Source organism: Lycorma delicatula, chromosome 8 (genome assembly GCF_047948215.1).
Source record: "Lycorma delicatula isolate Av1 chromosome 8, ASM4794821v1, whole genome shotgun sequence".
Taxonomy (NCBI): Eukaryota; Metazoa; Arthropoda; class Insecta; order Hemiptera; family Fulgoridae; genus Lycorma; species Lycorma delicatula.
In genome coordinates this window covers 8,303,533-8,325,141 of record NC_134462.1, presented here as the reverse complement: position 1 = coordinate 8,325,141, position 21,609 = coordinate 8,303,533, and the positions used below count along the sequence as shown (strand labels likewise).

Below are 21,609 nucleotides of genomic sequence, written 5' to 3'. Positions count from 1 at the left end.
CCTCACTCACATCTAGAAATTAGAAACAAACTTAAGAAAAAAAAAATCAATGGCACACCATATTTCAGTGATATAGTAAAGTTGATATTAGATTCTATACCTGTTTCAGTTTACATATAAGCTCATTATATTATTAAAAATTTCAAAATATAAAACAAAAATTCAAAAAAGATGATAAAAAATTAAAAGAATATATTTCATGGTAATAAATTAAAAATCTAATAACAACTGAAGATGTGAGATACTGCGAATACAAGTTACTGGAAATTAATATGGTTAAGTTACTTATCAAATTACTGTTTTGGTGGTTTATATCGTATAATATTAAATATATATGTATAACTGTTTTCACTTCACTATTTTTCAGAAGAAAAATAACTAGTATAAAAAATTATTTCTGCAGTTTTTGTAAGCATCACGTTTATTCATCTGGTCTACTGTTGACCACACTTGTTTCATCATTTAACTCTTGTTTTACCCAGCAGGATAATAAGGTAAACACATATCTGTATAAAGCAGCTACAAAACAATAAAACTACAGAAGTTCTTTACACACAAATATCACTCATTTTGCTTTGGTTATGTTAGGTAGTGAAATGGCAGTACAAGGGGGTTATTATTTTGACTTACATGATCATGATATAAATCATATTTTGGAGATGTTTAAGTTTAATGATGCAATCATAATCGAACAGATACAACATAAAATTCTTATGCAGTGAACAATTTTGTTTTGAAAATACACGCTACTTTCATTTTTCTCCATCAACTTTTTTATCAAGTATGTTTTTTTAGTTCAAAGTTTTTTTACTGAATATCTTATTAGGGAAATAACAGATTATATGTACAGAATGAATTTCAAAAAAATTAAGAAATTCTCCTCTACAAAAAAAAATTACCTGCCTAAAAGGATTTAATAATGTCACAACTGATGGAACATTTAGTATTATATTAAATATGGGCTTAAATTCTAAAACTGATTAGAAAATTTATTTTTCTGAATCTTGACTTCATAAACATCCCTAGTTAAATCTTGTTATACAAGATTTTAGCAATTTTTTTGGAATTTGCTTGTGAATGGCCACCCCTCACTCACATCTAGAAATTAGAAACAAACTTAAGGAAAAAAATCAATGGCACACCATATTTTAGTGATATAGTAAAAACACTAATTTGAAAATAAAAAATGTTAGTTTGTTTCACATAAAAAACTAGTACAGATTTTTTTCATACAAAAAGAAACCAATACAGCTTCCCTTGCATGTTGTAGGAGTTGAATGGAATACCATATACAGAATTAATAATTTTAAAATTACTCCTTCCATAAATCCTTTAAATTGGCGAACTGTTTTGAGTATTCATTAAGAAAGAAGAATAATAGGCTGCATATAACAAAATGAGGAGTTACTAATTTTACATACTAAAACTGGAAACCAATGTCAAAAAAACTTACAATTCATGAACAAAATCAAAACTGTTACTCATAAATGTGCAAATGAATAAGAATTCAGGTTTTAAATAAATAAATTATTGAAATTTAAATGAGAATAATGAGTTTAATATAAGACAAATTTTACGATGTAAAAATGAAACTCAAATATACAATATACAAAAGGCATCCATTACAGAAAAACGTTATTTAACACGTTCAAATTTAGATTTAAAATCATATATCCCAACAGTTTCCTGTGCATTAGTATCATAATCGACCCAATCATTTTCACTTAAATCAATATCTGTAAAGACAGCTTCACTGTTTTCCGATATAGCAGTCCATGAACCCTGAAATGTTAAAAAATGAAATCTTTAATTAAGTTCCTACAATTTATAATTAAAACCTAGATTTTAATTATAATGTAATTCAATAATCCTTTTATATTGATTAAATACAGAAAAATAGTAACAAACTCATTTTTACAAACACAGCTCCTTCTGTGGTTCAGCAGGAGCTGCAAAATTTTGTGAAACTGCAAAGTTTTAAAAACATTTTTTTCCTTAACAGTTGTTCATACAGGAAAATCATAGCGATACAGAAATAAAGACCAGCATTTTACTTACCAACAAAATTATTACAGTAATTTCCATACAACTTTGAAGCAGCCTTAAAATTATGTTACTGTAACTGCTTTAAATAGATCACATATGTATAAAATCATTGGTATGCAATAACAGTGTCTTAAGGTAATACTAATTTTGCATAGAATAGTTAATATATTTGTTTATACTCAAAGTGCCTTGTTTATATTAACAGAAAAACACATGATGTATTACTAATCATGTTATTAAAGAATAGCTTCAATCACAATGTAGATTCTAAGATTTTAAATAAAAAGTATTCTACTTTTTTTTAAATTTATCTTAAAACTGAGTGAATAGTAATTATATGATTACAATTCTAGATGAAATAAGATATTTCACTTCACTTACTACATTTGAATAGAACAAACGAGTCAATTTTGTAAAAAATTGAAAACATTTAAAACTAGAAAGATCTTATGTAATAGCATATTAGCTACAATAAAAAAAACACACAATTATTCAACTACAGTGTAATAATTTTTTTTTCTGTGAAAGAATAAAAAAAATTGTTTGATTTCTAATAGGATTATTTAAAAATTTCTAAAAGGATTACCTAAAAATGGTTAAATGGGACTCACAAATAAAGTAATAATTTTTTTATATACTATATGCTGATCATAGGATACAGATAAATAGTATAAGACTTTGCATGAGAATTCAAATGTTGTATCATCAATATTGAAATTATATTTAATTATTAGGAATATAATTAGATCTCCTGTAGTGCCCAGTAAAACTGATTTTAATTACTGGTATGGATAAAAATACTTGCTTTTTTTAATTATTCTGAATATCCATTTTGACTTCTTAGGTCTTTAAACCAACTCTTTATGCATTCTTCAAAATTTAGAAATTCAGCCCTTCTTGATCTTTACTTTTATCAATCTCCACTACCATTTCTTCCAAAAATGTTTTCCTCACTCAAACCATTGAAAACCTTTTTCTTTGTTAAAACAAGAATCCTGGCTGAGCTGTCAGCAACCTTTCACCTTTCCAGATCTTCTCCCATAGATATTATCTAATCAGTTTATCTATCATAAACTTCTAAACAAAATCACAACCACTTCAACAATTCACCTCCCATTATTACAATAATGGTGCATTTTTACCTTTCCATCTCTCATCATGTTTGTCTACCTGATAGTTACCTTACTTTACAGTACTGTATAGATTCTTACAATTAACTACAATCATACCTGTTCTACAACCAGTTCTTCTGATTCTTCAAACATATTCAATCATCAGAATACTTGATAGTCTGAGCTCTTTCTCCAGCTGCTGTAATAATTACTCTTGATTTCCCAAGGCCTTCTCCACCAATTTTACACAGCAATTATATTATAAATAGGTTGTTTGAAAAATTCTTGCCAGACAAAGATTTTTCAGAATTTTTTTAATTTTTTCACAAAATCAACTTGCAATTCAATATAAAGATGGAGACAAATGACTTTCCACTAAGATGGAAAGACAAAATAACTTTCCATCTTTTAATACCCTTAATCCAACTTTACAAAATAAGTTGCTGTTCAGTTTTTGCCTCATTATTTGAAGTGAATTTTTGTTCAGCAAGCTATTTCTTCAGGCGTGGGAAGTGGAAATAATCACTGAATTCAAAATCCAATGCATATGGAAGTACTTTAAAGCATATGAGGTATGATCAAAAAATACATGGAATTTTTTTTTCTCAAAAAATCTTTATTTATTGATAAATATTGATTTGTCACCTTCAAAGTACTCCCCTTCAGATATAATACATTTGTGCCAGCGCATTTTCCAATCTTCAAAGCACTTCTGGAATACAATTTTCAGTGTGGAATTTATAGCTCCTTCAACAATTCTGTCTTTATCTCTTCAATGTTGGCAAAACATCATCCTTTCATGGTTCTTTTTAGCTTGGTTAATAAAGTTACAGGGAGACATGTCTGGCGAATATGGAGTCTGAGGCATCATAACAGTGCTATTTTTGGCCAAAAATTCACGAACAAGCAGTGAAGTGTGAGCAGGTGCATATTGTGTTGTAATTGCCATGAACTGTTCTGCCACAAACCCAGGCATTTTCTTCAAATTGCTTCATGCAAACAGCGTAGAACTTCCATGTAGTACTCCATATTAACCATACGACCTGGTGGCAAGAACTCATGTTACAATAAGCTGTTGTGATCAGAACCTTCACATTCTATTGAACTTGACTAGCTTTTTCCAGTCTTGGCTTTTCAAGAAGCTTCCATTGGGCCTTAGTTTTGATGTCACACCCGTGTTTCATCACCAGTTATGACTCGTTTGAGCAGTTCTGGATCATCCTTCACTTCATTCAGCAACTCCTATATTCATTTGGCACTGCTTTTGGTTGAAATTCCAACAATTTTGGAAAAACTTTACTCCCACACATTTCACATCCAAAATATCTCAAAAATTGCTTGGCATGAGCCAAACGAAATGCCAACTTCACCAGCAGCCTTTCTGATAGTGATTGTCCATATATTTTGTCCATAATTATTTTCTTCACTTTTTCAAGACTGTCATCGGTTGTTGATGTGCTGGGATGAGAGCGCTTGTCATCTTCAAAATGTTTGTACTTCTTGTAAACACTTGTTTTATTCATAGAAGAAAAGAAGCCACAAGAAACATTCAACATTTCCAATGCACTGCTACACTTTATTCCATTCTTAACACAAAATTTAATGCAAATTCTTTGTTCCATTTTTTAGTTAGTTAAGTTAAAAATCGCCGACCTACAAAAACATGTGTAGCCTTTTTGAAAGCGAATAAACTAAGCATCGAATATGGCTACCAATGTAGATATATATATATATATGTATGGGACAAGTGTACCAACGCCAAAAAAAAGACTTGTGACAATTGGACTTACACAATATGGAAAATTTAAAAATTTTGTTTTTTTTATCAAATCTTTCAGGTCATAAAGTTTGCTGCAACAACCCAATGTGTGTATGTGTGCATGTATATGTGTGTGTATGTATGTGTGTGTATGTGTATGTGTGTGCGCAGGCATATTATCATGGTAAAAGAACACTTTTTTGACCAGATGTAGATATTAAGTATGAACAATATCCTTCATTTGGCCCAGTAATTAACCATAATCATCCCCAGTGATGGTCCTACCTTTTTTCAGGTAGTCTACACTCACCACACCACGAAAATTAAAAAAAAAACAGTGATGTGACCTTCCCTGCAGATGAAATCATTTCTGCTTTCTTTGGCACAATTTCATCTGCCCTACCCAATATTTGGTGTACTGTATGGTCTGTGACATTTAATAGTGAGTCCATGTTTCACCTACTGTTATAAAACAGTGAAGAAACTCAGTGGAATCACATTTAAATAAGACCAAACACCCTTTAGATGTGTTCTTTGGACAAAAGTATAATAACAGATTAAAATTTCTAAACAATAATTAATTAAGCATTAACCTGTCATGCATACCTTTGGTTGAAAAGAAACAGGTTCTAATCCTCTGCAATCAAATCTTACAAGTGGTAAAAATCTATCTCCTTCAATTAACTCAATTTTTTTTAAACTATCTTCAATGATATCTGAAAATATACAATCTATTATATTTAACCCAAATCCTTGACAAATATTCAATAAATAATACTATAAAATATTAATTTAAAATAAGCTAATTTCAAAAACATTTATAGATAATAAAATCATGATAAATCTCATTAATATGAGCTATTAACTCTGAAAAAAGTAAGTTTTTAAATTCTAATAACCGTTTTGCATTTTATTTTATTTATATAAAAAAATTAGATAAAAGGAATTTTATTCTAAATAATTATAGTTCCTTGAATGTAAATATTATGTGAAACATTGACTAGAACAGTACATACAGTTTGAATTTTTTTTAATTTTTTTTTCTTCCTTGATGTAAAGTACACATTTTACAAAAAACAGTCCTTATTGTTTTAATCTGTTTACATCAATGTATTGCCTATTACTACCAGATTACAAGAAAACAAACAAAAAAAAAAAAATTGGCCAATATTTCACTAATATTAATTTTTTAGGGAAAATCAGATTAAAAATATTGAATATTATTCATAGCGACAGTCTTACCTGTAGTTATTTGGTATATATGACATCAGCTTGAAAGTTTCAAAAATACCAAGGTTACATACATTTAGGTTAATATAAATACATAATAAAACAAATTTACTGGCAGACATCTCTTACACATTCATCTATCTAACAGCCAATGTAACTTGCCAAACAGAAATTAAGTATTCTTTAAAAACCTAAAAACCCAGAAAACAGGGATGATGTGATCTCCACCAAAAATTAATATGATTATTTTCCACAATTAAATGTAAACAAAAAGCAATCATTTGAATAAAATTATCAAATATGCATTTTTATTATTACAATACAATTTGATATATACAATACTGTACAATTTTAACATCAGAACTTTAATATGTATATTACTGTTACGTTTTCATCTCCTCTTGCCGTTACTGAAACCTAGCGGTGGCTAGGGTGCCCACAGGAAACTATGGTCGTCAGAGCATGACGCCACTCTACGTCACTAGCTGCTCCCTCGAGCACAGTACGTAGTGTCTTAAACCAGTCTACACTTATACCTGACTCAAGGCGGTCGTGTCCGGAAGGACTCTCACAATTCTTGTTTGGATGAACAATACTTTAAGTTTACTTAGCTTATGTTTGCTATCTTTAAAATTAAATTATAAGTTACAAGTTATATGTTACAAAATTATTTTAAACCGCAAGATGGCGTACAATTAAACAATCCTTCAGTAATCAACAAGGTGTTGTCTTCATTCATCACCTATGAACACATACAATCCACCCTCACTAAAATCTTTCGCAACGCTGTTGACAAACGGTGTCCCATTGACGTCGCAACACATTTTTTCGTCCTCCATCACCGAACAGTTACGCCGTTGGATTCAACGTACGTTTTTTGGTCATTCGTCTCCAGATTCAAGAACCAGATGGTCAAGTACCTACCGGATCGACTACTGCATCTGTCAACCTACATTTCATCATCAAGTCGCCGTATTAACGACACGGACTTAACCACTCTACAGCATTCATCCAGGGTCTTCGATAAAGTCAAACCAAGTCAACAACATTGTATTTATAACAAGTGTATCAAAAATTAGGGGTGTATGTTAGAAGTGCAATTAAAAAATTAAAATTAGTGAAACATTCAAATGTTCGTGAATATTTCAATAGTTAAATATTTCAACGTTTTATAACACTGTTAAAATTGTATCTTTGAAGCTAGCCAGGTATAAGGAACCAACCCTCGATACCAGTTTGTACAAGCTGTACAAAACATGCACTCACACATCTCAGGCAATCTTTCTATTGTTCGCTGACCTGCAACCAGCAGATGTTATCAATATCATATCATATTTACAACCAATCAATCCAGTTCATTCAATTTTATGCATAAACTTTAACAATATTATTGTATATGACATTTATCTTGTGTATGATATCAATAAAAGTGGAATTCAAGGATTTAATCAAAAAAGAGGCATTATGAAGAATAATATAGCCAAATTAAAAGCACCCATTGAAAACTTTGATCTTAATTCAGGCGATTACAATCTATTTACCATTAAGTTTGATAACTGTTAGAATACGAAAAACTATTTTTCAATGTTCAATCTGAAATCGAATTGCACCAAGATGCGATTGATAAGGCTCTTGAAGTCAGAGATACTTATGAAAGTCTTTTTGATAAACTTAAGTTAAAACATAAAAAACTAGAAAATCGTTTCAAAATTTCAGAGGTAACTGATGCAACTAAAGTTATTAACAAACCTAATCCAATTACTTTAAAATCTATACAAACTGAGCCCTTTCACAGTGATGTTAAGGGGCATAAAATCTTTGATATTTAATAGTTTAGTTCATAACCGAAAAGAATTTTCTAATGTTGAAAAATTTTATTACCTTACAAATTTCTTAAGAGGCTCTTGACATAATAAAAAATTTATCAGTAACGTCTGAAAATGATGAAACTGCAATAGAATTATTTAAAGCTTGTTATGATAACAAAAGGCTAATAGCAGCAAAACATGCTTTCAAAATTATTAATTTAAAACCATTAAAACAGGAAAATTCTGAAAATTTATCTAAGTTCATTGACCAAGTTAACTCAAATATTAATGCATTGAAAAATCTAAATATTGACTATCTATAATTTATTGTAATACAATTAATTCCATAAAACTTAAATTGAAATACTTTAAGAAACTGGAAACAGTCATTAGAAGGTAATGAATTACCTAAGTTAGAACAACTTATGTCTTTCTTAGAATTAAACGTAAATTACTTGAATCCACAGACACGATTCAAAGTAATGAAAAGCCATCTAATATAAGATTCAGCTGCAAAAAATATGATTATTCAAAACCTAGTTCTAGTAAAAATGTATTTCATGTAAATAATTCTAATAATTTTATGTGTACATTATGTAAAACTAGCAACCATCCACTGTATCAATGTGATAAGTTTTTAAGTTATAATGTTAATGAAAGAAAACACTTTGTATTTCAAGAAAAATTAAGCCTTAATTGTTTAAGTAAACAACATATTGTCAAAGATTGTACAAGCAATCATAAATGTAAAAAATGCTCACTGAAGCATCATATCCTAATTCACTTAGATAAGGCGCTGCAAGATGCAGCAAATAAATCTTCTAAGCAGAATCAAGCTCCTTCAGCTAATAATTCATATTGTACTTTAAAATCAGAACCTAACAAGTCTGTTTTACTTGCAAAAGCAATAGTATACGTTAAGAATAAAAAAGGTAATTTCATCTAAGTTAGTCTTAACTTAGACACTTAGTGACTCCACTTCAATGATTTCATTTTGTACTGAAAGGTTTGCCACCAAACTTGGGCTTGAAACCAAGCCTGTTGTCATGCTGATCACAGGTATAGTAATGTCATTACTAAATCTAAGCTAAGTGTTAATTTAAATATTAATTCTAGATATAAAGATTTTTATTTTAATTTGAATTGTCATGTAATGCCATCCATCCATTACACGTCTGTTATCCAATCACTTTGTAAACGTAACTGACTGGGAAATTCCTTCTCACCTTTTTCTAGCCGATCCTCATTTTAATATTCCTGAACAAATCGACATTCTCCTAGGAGCTCAATATTATCTTTCTCTACTTAAGCCTGTTCAATTAACTCATAATTCCAATCATACCATACTTCAAGAAACTCGTCTTGGTTTCATAGTTTCTGGTCAAATCCCTACTAAACTTAGTAAGCGGAAAAACAATTCAAATTCAATATCACTTCCTGTTAATAATGAACAGCTTTCCTCTTAATTAGAATCATTTTGGAGATCTGATGAGATAGAAAATTATTCACCAACCACCAAAGAGGAATCTTTCTGTAAAAAACATTTCGTTGAAAACACCTTTCATGATCAACAAGGCAGATTTGTTGTGTCTCTTCCTCGTAAGGAAAATTGTACTTTAGGAGATTCTTATGCAAATGTCAAACATCGTTTCAATTTATTACAACATAGATTTAAGAAAAATCCTAAACTCAAGGAAGACTACTTCCATTTCATGAAGGAATATCAAGAATTGGATCACATGCAACCTGTAGATTCATTCCAGTCCAAGGTTCCATCTGAAACCTTTTATTTGCATGCAGTATTTCGTGAATCTTCCACCACTACCAAAACAAGAGTAGTATTTGATGATAGTGCGAAAACTTCAAATGGCCAATCACTCAATTCAATTCTTGCTACAGATCCAGTAGTACAACAAGATTTATTTTCAATTATAATTCGTTTTAGAAATCACAGCTACATGCTAGCAGGAGAGATTCCTAAAATGTAGATAAATTCACATTAATCCTAGAGATTTTTCATTACAAAGAATTCTCTGGTATGATGATACCAACTAACTCATCAATCATTCCATATAACTTACAGACAGTTACTTATGGTTTAGCACCTTCAAGTTTTCTAGCAACAAGATGTTTGATTGAAATTTCCAATCAAAATGAAGCCTCTTTTCCTCAAGCTTGCCAAGTAATTAATCATGATTTTTATGTCGATGATCTGCTCACTGGCTGTGACAACATCGATCAGTTGAAACAATTATACAATGATGTTTTGTTATTCCTTAGCAAATGTGGACTTTCCGTACATAAATGCCATTCCAATGTTCCAGATATGTTTGACAATTCTGATTCTTTCATCAAATTAGATAAGGATGAAAATATCAAGACACTTGGATTATTTGGGAATCCTCAAGGCGATGATTTCATTTATCAATTCAAACCAAGGGATAAGAATACTTCTTACAGCAAGTGTTCCGTTTTGTCAATGATTTCTTCATTGTTTGATCCTTTAGGACTACTTGCTGCTATAATCATTACGTTTAAAGTGCTCATACAAGAGTTATGGTGCGCCAACCTTCACTGGGATGAAGTTCTTCCCACTCCGTTAGCAGAAAAATGGCATTTTCTGTACTCTCCACTCAAATCTTCAAGTAATTTTAAGATTCCTAGATTAGTTAAAATTAGTTTTAGTAAGAGTTATCAATTATATGGTTTTTGTGGTGCAAGTAGTAACGCATATGGTGCGCGTCTTTTCAACAGATCTGTTGATAGCAATGAACACATTAAAACCCACTTATTGTGTTCAAAATCTAGAGTTGCTCCAGTCAAGCAAATTTCTATTCCAAGGTTGGAAATGAATGCGACTCTTCTATTATCTCGTCTATTCAACAAAGTTAAGTGTATTTTAGGTATAAGGTTTCATTCAATCCACCTTTGGTTGGATTCTCAAGTTTTACTTTACTGGTTGTCATCGCTTCCTAATCAATGGAAAGTATTCATCGCAAATAGTTTGCGAAATTCAAACGCTAATTAAGGAATGCTTATAGAAGCACATTCCTTCAAGGGATAACCCGGCAGACATCCTGTCACGTGGTTGCATGCCGGATGCATTAACCTCGTCACAACTCTGGTGGAATGGTCTGTCTTTTCTGAAGGAAGAGAACATCTGGCCATCCAATCAATCTGTTATTTCTATGATTCTGCCAGATTCACTAAAGGAAGAGAAGACTAGCAACTCTGTTGATACAAACAGAGGTTACAACTTATGCAGAGCAACATGATAAAGGAAATTCCCTTAAATCTTATATTGAATGATTCAACAGAATCTAATCTGAACAGAATCTAAACTTAAGAAAATTTCCTTTATAAAATTTGTTTTGTGACAAAGCTACTTTTTATCTGAGTGATTAAAATTGATTATCAAATCTTAGGAATAGACAACCCAAATGAGACATGGAACATATAAAGAGACATGCTTTAGAAATATAAAAGGTGATCCTTAAACAGTTTTAGAGGCACACACAGTTACTACCCCACTAAATTCCAGTAAAGAAGCCGATGCACTGATGATTATAGGCTTCTAGAAAGACACAACAGATAAAAGCAGTAAATTAGATTAACTACCAGACAACGAAAACAGTTTCAGCAAGTAAGAAGGAATAAAAAATAAGGTTATGGGTGAGATGAGGAAGGCATAGCCAAGAGAAAGGGAACCTGTCTATGGTCAAAGTTGATCAAAGTAATAAAACTAAATACTACTTCTAAATAAATATTTATACAAATGCTTTATATTCCACTTCCTTTCTATCATCTTCCAAATTTACACCACATGTAACAATTTTTGCAAACCAGCTATGTACAATTCCAGGTCCAATTTCCTTTTGGATGGCATAATGAATATAATTTGTCATTTTTTATCCTAAAAATAAACATTATAATAAATTTATTACCCTACCAACTGAATTTTCTCTTGAGCATAATTTACATTTATAAAGGAAATTAGCAGAACCTCTTCCCCCTTTTAGAGGACAGTGATCATTGGCTGTGAACGTATGCCAGTTTGGTGATTCTTCTCCACATCCAGAACATTTTACCTGTAAGATTGTCAACAAACAATATCAAAGAAAAATTCAGACAAAATTAGATATATATTTTACTTAAAAGCAAGTAAATGCCTCCCTCTGAAGAACTGTGACCTTTCTTGCTTTAAAAATGATAGAAAAGAAAGGTTAATTTCTTGCCAATTTAGAAGTCTACACTAATAACTACTAAAGCAGCTTTTAATTGAAGTGTTTTTATTACCTAAAAAATTTCATTCCCTCAATAGTAAGGAGTTTGGTTATAACGAGGCAGAAGTCAATAAATATTTACAAAGTTACTGTATCTATAAGTCAATAAATAGGTACAAACTTATATTCAACTAGCCCATAGGCTGAAAAATGTTTCAAATAAAAGTTATTTCCACTTGATAACTCTATCTGGTAAACAATATATTTTTTACATAATTAAAATAGTAAGACAAAGAGGAGTGGAGCATACAAAACTAACAATAAAATGTAGGATTAAAATGTATAATTAGGTGGCAGATTGAGTCTAAAAACTAGCACACTTGAAAGGAAAGAAGAAGTGCATCAAAGTGGTAAAACAGTTAATGAATTAGTAGTTGAAAGTATAAAAGTTGGAAAAATTCATAAACCAAATTTTTAGGGGCGAGTAATTTCAATATTTCTGCATATGGAGCAAAAACTGTAAGATATTTAAAGAAACAATTATAATTATAACTCATCAATCCCTATTTCAATTTTTTTTCAGATTTGCTGCAATCAATCCCTTTAAAAACAACCTAAATGTATGAATTTAAGTTATAATAGTTCTGATACAAATAAATATGTAACACCAACACTTTCATTTTTAATCACAAAATTTTAATCAATATTTTAGTATTTTTGTAGTCAAAGGATTAAAAAATAGAAAAAAACACAATTAACTGGTGGAATAGGAGATTCAGTTTCTGAATGGTTGAAATAACATCTTTAAATTTTATAAAATTAAATAGCTAAGATTATAACAGCACTAGTTATAAAACAAAACGACAAGAAAAAAGATAACTGCAGTTACTACATTTACAAAGTTAACTTTTAACAGAAATGGAAATAAAGGTAAGAATGTTAAAAAAAAACAAAATTCCTGAACAACCCACCAAACATTTTAAGTTGAAAAGGAGGATTACTCTATGAAAAGAAAGGTAGTACACATTTTCCATTAATATTTTGAAAACAATTAGAAGCTGTCAACTTTTTAAATATTAAACTAAATAAAATTTAGTCACATAATGTTTTCAAGACTCACATTATAACATTTTCAGTCAGCCACCTTCACAGGCTGGTGCTGCTGTTATTATTGTAGCATCAGCTGGTGATTCTTTTCACTTAGAATGTGTTTGAAAAGTTGAATTAGAATAATATTTGTGGCCAATTGGGATGCAACTTCAAATATTCAATGAGCACTTGAAGCTGTATTTATTAGCATGAAAATCAATTGCCAACCATATCAGATATGCAAAATCCACCAACATTAACATCAACTGCAATATTCTACACAACCAAAAAAGGGGCAAGCCACATCTTAACAGTCAAAGACTTTGATTTATTAAAACATACCGTGATTTACAAAATAATAAGACACAATTTATATCAATACACTTTTCACAATGTTTTGAATAACTGTGCCAAATTAAAAAAAGCAATTATCAGCAATATCAGCTGACATCAGGGTGAGAATGGTAGCACCAGCCACTGAATGCTGCAAAAATGACTGAAATAATATTAGTTTTGAAAACACTATATTTATTAAAATTAGAGTTAATTTTTTAAAAATTTCTAATTTTTGAATAAAATTCAACTGGTAGGTAGAGAAATTAAATTCATCTGTCCTTGGATTCAATCCCCAGCCCAGATTTGGAATTTTTCATCACAAAAATAAAACAAACAAAACATGCTGTTTGATTTTCATCAAGTACAGGATTCATCAATTATTTTTTCATAATTTATTGTTCACCTTCTCATTGCTTAGACACATGCAAAGGCTTATGTAGGCAAATATCCTTAAAAAAAAATTATGGCATGAATTTTTGAGAATCAAAAGTAATTCTCAAAAATAACTATATTTGATACAAAAAAAAAAAAAATAACTTTCTCACTATACCTCTTTTTTCCTTCAAGCATCGCCAAAAATCTTGAAAGGGCTGGGGCTGCCTTGCAAAGGACAAGCTATATTATAAGTTGGTAAAAATAAAACAATTATTTAAATTTACCTTTAAACACCATTCATATTCACTTGCATCGACATATAATAATTTTATACCTTCAAAGTTGCAATTCACGTTCAAACTGAACACCTGCAATGAAAACATAATATTCAGCCAAAGATATATAACATAATTTTTACCTAATTACTTTTCAATCATAACCTGAACACATGTCTACATTTCAAATAACTGTCAACAATAACTTAAGTTGAAACTACAGGATTACAGAAAATATACTGATGTATCTACTTTATCATTCTTTTATTCTTTATCTTCCCTCTTCTTTTTTACCTTTTTTTGCTTTTTGACTTTATATTCACACATGAAAAACCTTGGCTCCTTTAATCTATATAACACTGTACATATTGGTTTTTATTTATTTATTTATTTATTTTTATTTTTTTTTTAAAAAAGGAAAAGAAAAAATCACTTAAAGACTGCTGGTTATAATTCTACTTTGTTAAATTTAAAATGTAATGATACAAAATCCGATTTCTTTTTTGAATAAGATTGCTATGAAGTAAAATTAAGTGCAAGGAGGGCAGATTATAGGAATATGGAAATTAACTAGATTTTGATTCTATGAAATTCAATAACCCATGTAAAATATTCATTTTTAAGTATGTAGAATCTACTTAACAAATTACTGTAATTAAGAGGAAGTAAATAAATTCAATTGATTATTACCAATAAAACTTATCAGTAAAATTCAGTTCTACACGCTCAATTAGATGATAAAATAATATAAAAAAGGAATAAGAAATGCAAATTTAAAAGCAATTACTTGAAGAACATGACAGTAATATTGCCAAGGTTTTTTATGCAATCAAATTAAATTTCAAGATATAAAAGATATGCATATCTTTCAAACTAAACGAACTTAAAAGTTAAATATATTCCTAATTAAATACAGAATTTAAAAAAGAGGTTTTATTTTTGAAAAATATTCAAACTATTTGAAAAAAAAAAACTTTTACTAATCAGCTTAACAATTCTGACAATACCACCAAATCCTCTCCAATCATAATTAATATTATAAGGAAAAACAAATAAATGTTCATAATAACAGTAACAGTAATATTGAAAAGTGTTGCCAATGGCTTTTAATGTAGTGAGTAAAAAGGCTGTAAAGTAATTTCATATATTATCAAAATTAACCTTAAACAAGAAATTTATAAACTAGCAGATGAAAAATAGTATATAAAAAATGTATCAATTATAACATTAATAACTGATAAACTTCTCAATGCACTTTGGCGATTAGAAAATTATTACATATTTGAAGAAACATATCTTGATTGCCTTAAAAGACCACGGTAAAGCCCGCATAAAAATCAGGTAACATAGCATGTAAATAAATATCTAATTGACTTATTTTCTTCAGGAAGACATTTGAAAGTTTAATTATCTATTTAGAATTAATATTAATTTAAAAAATAATATTTAATAGCATTGCATCAACACAATATTTATAAAAAACTTAACACAATAATGAACTTACTGTACAAATGTATTTTATTCGATTACAGGGAATCATGTGGGAATATTTTTTAGAAAAATAACAACATTCATCATATGTAGTTTTTTTTTTAATAATAATAATAATCTGTTTCATTAAATTCTCATCAGGGGTCAATCCATTTGAAGTGACCCAAGGGTGGTTGCTTGAGCAATTAAAAAAAAAATTTAACTTACCCACTTGTTTCCTACATGTCCTAGGAACTTAAAACTATTTTTTGTTTTTTTAATTTTTTATTTAAGCAGTTTAATTTGTGGTGGCCATTTTTGTTACGATGAGCACACCTACTTTTGTGACTGTAAGGTTTTATGGAAAAAATCATAACTAAAAAACTATTGGTCCTGGAAGAATGACACAAAAGGAATTTAATCATATTTTCTCAAGGTAAAGGATTGGTTTTATCACCAACCCCATCAGAATTATTTGAAGCCAAAATTTGAATTTTTTAAAAAACATTATTTTCAAAAATTCATAAAAATTTAGGAGTATTATATCACCATTAATATTATTTATGGTAAAACTACTAACATATACCTACATATAAAAAAATAATTAAAACTGTGTATGCCATCCCTGCCTCTTGAAAAATTTACCAAAATGAAATTTCACAGTTTCATGTTCAACTTTATTGGTAATTTTCTCATAGAAAGAAGAGAGATAGGTAAATAAACCACTGGTCCAATCTTTTATCTTGAAAAAATATAATTAAATGGCTTATTTTCATCCTTCCGGGTTTTTTAGTTATAATTTTTACCATTATAAAAAATGGCCATTATATGCTAAGTGGCATTATATATTTATGAAATTGTATAATGTTAGGGTTCTTTGAACTTTTTATTTTATAATCAAATTAAGTGTTGCTTTCTATGTGTTAAGCCATGTCACTTGCTGGCCTTCGTGGTGCGAGTGGTAGCAATCAAGCCTTTCATCCAAAGGTCCCAGGTTCGAATCCTGGTTGGGCATGACATTTTCACATGCTACAAAAATTGTCATTCACCTCATCCTCTTAAGTAATGTCTAATGATGGTCTTGGAAGTTAAAAAAAAAGAAAAAAGCCATGTCAGTTAGCCCAGTGGGCTGGTCTTGTGGTGAACTCAACATTGCAAATCAGTTGACTTCAAAGTCAAGAGTTCTAAGGTTCAAATCCTAGAAAAGGCAGTTATACTTTTATTAGGATTTGAATACTAGATCATGGATACCAGTGTTCTTTGGTGGTTGGGTTTCAATTAACCACACATCTAGGGAATAGTCGACCTGAGATTGTATAAGACTACACTTCATTTACATTCATACATATCATCCTCTGAAGTAATACCTTACAGTGGTTCCAGATGCTAAACAGAAAATAAAGAAAAGCCATGTCACTCTTTAAATGTAAGTGTTGCCATATTTAAAAAAATATTTATCTTTATTAGCATGATCTGTATTTGTAAAAACCACATAATAGATTCAAAAATCAATTTAAATAATTAAAAATTGCTGTTTGAAATTTCAATAAATGTTCCATGTATTTGGGTAACTTTTTTTGGTACTTACGTATTAACGCCACTGCAGCTACAGGTTTAGGTTATGTTGACTTCGTTTACTGACAAATCGTACGAATATCAAAATAACCTAACCAAATATAACCTACGCTCACTTCGCTCGCTAACCTCTTATAATTATCATTAAATATGCATAATATATACAACTTATTAATAATATAACCTTAATGTTATAGCACCGAAATCCAATTCGCTCGCTAACCTCTTATAATTATCATTAAATATGCATAATATATACAACTTATTAATAATATAACCTTAATGTTATAGCACCGAAATCCAATTAATGTTAATCCACCGAAATCCGATTGACTACTTTGTTTTTAAATAAAGCTGTAGCTGCGGTGGCGTTAATACGTAAGTACCGAGGTTAGCGAGCGAAGCGAGCATAGGGTATATTTAGTTAGGTTATTTTGATATACGTACGATTTGTCAGTAGACGAAGTCAACATAACCTAAAGCTGTAGCTGCGGTGGCGTTAATACGTAAGTACCCCTTTTTTTGGTCCCTATAAAATTTATCACAACTGAATTAGTTTTTTTTGATACTGATAGACTTCTTTACATCATTTTTAAATCAATACTGGCTGACCATTAGGTAATTTATTTATACTAACTTTCACATAGTTACAGAACTAATAACTTAATAACAGAACTGATAACCTTGATATTTTGTTTTGTTCAATACTGACTGAATATCATATATAATAAATTCATGAAATTGATCTCTACGGAAAAAGTAGTATAATTATTACTGACAAAAAAATTTACAAAACTATTAAAAATTTTAATTAATTTGAATCTACATTTACAATTTACAGTAGTATTAATTCTACTTATTTATTTTGATCAAAAGGACAGTTGCATGTGTATCTAAAGAATCCCTTATTACCTGATTCTGCTTTCCGCAAAAGAAAGATTGTTTTCACCCACAAATAACAAAACGAAAAAAAATAATTCTGAAAATGATATAATAGACTACAAACCAGTTTCCATGTTTAAATTTTGAGATCAGTGAGGTAATTAATTTACTAAGCTATAGATTCAAACACAAAATAAGAAACAATAGAGTCATAATCATAAAATAAGGTAAAAAAAGTACCATACATTCATTCTAATAAAAAAGATGATATGGTGAGCATTTTTTTAAAATGAATACAATAGCCTACTATCCTATTCCTACATCACTGAAAATGAGGACTCATCATTGTTGATAGCCAATTGGATCATAAGTTCAAAAGGTCTGAGCATCATGTGAATGAGCTACAATCACACTTTCATTAACTCCATACTTCAACAATAACCAATCCTAACCATCCTAAAAATTCACATCCTGCAACATCCCCCATCCATTCAAATGGAGACAAAAAATAAATAACACTATTATCTACAGTACAAAAATACATGAGTAAAATAAATCTAAGGAGGGAATGAAACCCTAAAAATAAAATGGGTTATGAACTGATTTCAAAGTACAAAATCTGTAAAGATATCCACAATAAAAAGCTCATGCAAACAGGTCTTCCATATCAGTGATGAATTTGCTATAAATAGTAATAGTACCACACAAACAATTACCACTGATTTAACTATTTTGATAATTTAAAAATAGAGTTTAAACACATGTTACTGCTAACTACTCCACGAAATAATTTAGAAAGATTATTAAAAAACACCGCAAAATATTGACATAAAATAGCATCATGTTAACGCACCTATACATGCATTACAGAATTCAATTACTATTAATACTTTATTACCTAATTCACAGCATACTGAATGAAATACAGTAAAATAATATAAAATACAAAATATCTATGGTACGAATATTTTCTAATTAATACACACACAAATTTTGGTAATTAATCACCTACCACCATTTCAGAAACAGGTAAACTATGTTCGAAAGTAACAGAGTATTAATCTAGATGATAAATCAAAAAAATTTATACGTTTTCACCATTTGTTAAATAATGAACAACTTCATCCAAACATAACCAATAAAATATCCAACTACATTGCAAACCGTGCAGTAAATGTTTACTTACTCTACTAAAGACTCTGTCAAATGAACTTCAGGGATATCTGTTCGTTTCGAACTGATCCGTGAAAAAATAGTTGATCAATTAAACAATCGCCACTTATCAATTTTTTTAAAAATACATTTCATTTGTAATATTTGTCCGGTAATTCATAAATAAGCAAGAACTACATATATAGTACTACTGCTACAGAACGTTATTACTGCTATGTATATTGTGTTCAGCGTAAGAGCTGTCCCAGCTGTTATTTGTAGTAATGAGATTTTACTGCTGCATGTGCAGTCATGTTAGTGCATTAATGTACCGGATGGCTCAATTCGTTGGCCTCACCAGTTTTTATAATATTTTATCGTTTATCATGTTTTTTTCACGATAATATAACTTTATTAAAAAGCTGTCATATAATTAATTCGTAAATAACTGGATTCAGTAGGCGCCAGAGGAAAACATCAGATAATAAATTAATCATTCTAACATTATTTACTTATTTGAACGTGTAACTTTCGAAAAAGTAGTCCAGGCGGCCTGAACTTACACTACAAAATCGATTGGGAGAGCCTTTCCCAATACATTGGTAGTCTCGTAGGAGGTTGTATTAAAAACACCAGTTCATACAATTAAGGCCTGCGCTGGGCACTCCTTAAATTGTGAAAAAGTGCTCTATTCATATCCAATCTATGCGCCCAAACGGGCGCCGCGTAAGAGGTCATGCTTTCGAAGACACCTCAATACACCATGTACATTTAACGGCCAGACAACCCATAGTCCTTCCGAGCAATCTTCCTAAGTTTGTGCTTCACTGAGACAGCGTCCACCGCTACTTGCCTAATGTTGCTAAACAGCAACTTCTCATAGACAAAACACCTACGTACTTAAGAACTCTAATTCAACAGATTACACAGCCTTTAAATTTAATATGGGGGTTACGGCTGTACGATGATTTGTCTGCACCCTTGAGAAGCATGAACTTCGTCTTGGGCACACAATCTTTAAATTTTGCCATGTCCAGCCCTCTGGGGTTGACAAAGCCGCCTGCGCCCGGTCTTCTACCTGTGATCGTGAATTACGACGAACTAAAAGGAGACAGTCATCGGCTAAAGCCTGGGCCGTGACCCCTTCTAGATATGCCAATCCCAGAAATCCGTCAAATACCAGGTTCCACAGCAGGGGGCCGAGAACGGAACCCTGCGGGGGCTTCCCCTCGTGAAAGACTTTTCGACAGCTAGGTGCGTATCTGTAAACTGAGCCGTACGATTAGACAAATAGTCTCGCACTACGGCCTGCAGGACTACGAAAAAATTGCGGCGTTCCAACTCATAGAGGAGAGAACTACAACACAAGGAAGGAAATACAGTCTCTATGTTTATGAAAATTGTCGAAACATATTTACAGTCGGCGCTTTCCATCTCGGCAAGAGCATTTAAGATGCAATCCTCGGTGCCAACCCCTTTCATAAAGGCATATTGACTTCGACTTAGAAAACAGTTCATATAGATGCTTTCCCAGAGCAGTTCCACAACCAGCCTTTTAAGCAATTTGCCAATTCCCGGCAAGAGGTTGATGGGCCGATAACTGCCTTACACTCAGATCCTTTCCTAATTTTAGGAGCACCCTCACTAAAGCCACCTTCCAGCAAGTCAGAAAGCAACCCCAGCTAAGGCACCCCGAGTACTGTCTGCTAAGCGGCTCTCTTACAACAGGGAAAAGATGGTAAAAAGTATCCGGATAAGTTGGTCAATACTCAGTGCCATTCGAGAAACCACTGTCTATATCTACGGGATCCACAGCCCGTATGCCAGAATAGGCATAACTCTCGCCCTAACGCCGACTTCTGCTTCACCCTCTGGAAACAGAGTATCCAGGAACGCCTGGTATACCGACACAGATGTTAACGTCTGGTCGAGACCACCAAACACTGGACAGCACGTGCAATGGCTTTAGCCGGTAACATTACTTTGCGAGCTGCCAGGAGTTGCGCTGCAACTCGCACATGGAATCTTTCCAAAACTTGAGTTTGGCTTCTTTGATGGCATGAAAGTATTCGCTACGGACGCGCCGGTAGATAAGCAGACCCTCAGCGCGCACGTCATTCACGATAATCCCCGTCAGGGGGCGATCCTGGTACTTTCTACGCGTGGATCTCACTCTTTCGCGCAGCACACTCAGGTAGAGAACAAACACTTTTCCCCGAGCCGCCACCTGCGATTAACAGACAACCCTTCGGAAGCAGAGGTCATGACGGCTCCAGA

General features: G+C 31.1%; 1 protein-coding gene across 2 annotated transcripts; it reads right to left on the bottom strand.

Moving 5' to 3' along the window:
- Window positions 1–1,536: 1,536 nt before the first annotated feature.
- Window positions 1,537–19,361, bottom strand: LOC142328719 (CXXC motif containing zinc binding protein). Of its 2 annotated transcripts, none has more exons than XM_075372669.1 (5): window positions 19,193–19,361; window positions 14,263–14,346; window positions 11,905–12,043; window positions 5,524–5,633; window positions 1,537–1,782 (listed from the first exon to the last, which is right to left on the bottom strand). In XM_075372669.1, exons 1-5 carry the CDS (start codon window positions 19,196–19,198, stop codon window positions 1,636–1,638), a joined length of 486 nt encoding a protein of 161 aa, XP_075228784.1. In that variant the 5' UTR covers window positions 19,199–19,361; the 3' UTR covers window positions 1,537–1,635. The 2 variants fall into 2 exon arrangements, with proteins under 2 accessions (XP_075228784.1, XP_075228785.1); XM_075372670.1 differs by having other exon boundaries at window positions 11,935–12,043.
- Between the last annotated feature and the right edge of the window lie 2,248 nt (window positions 19,362–21,609).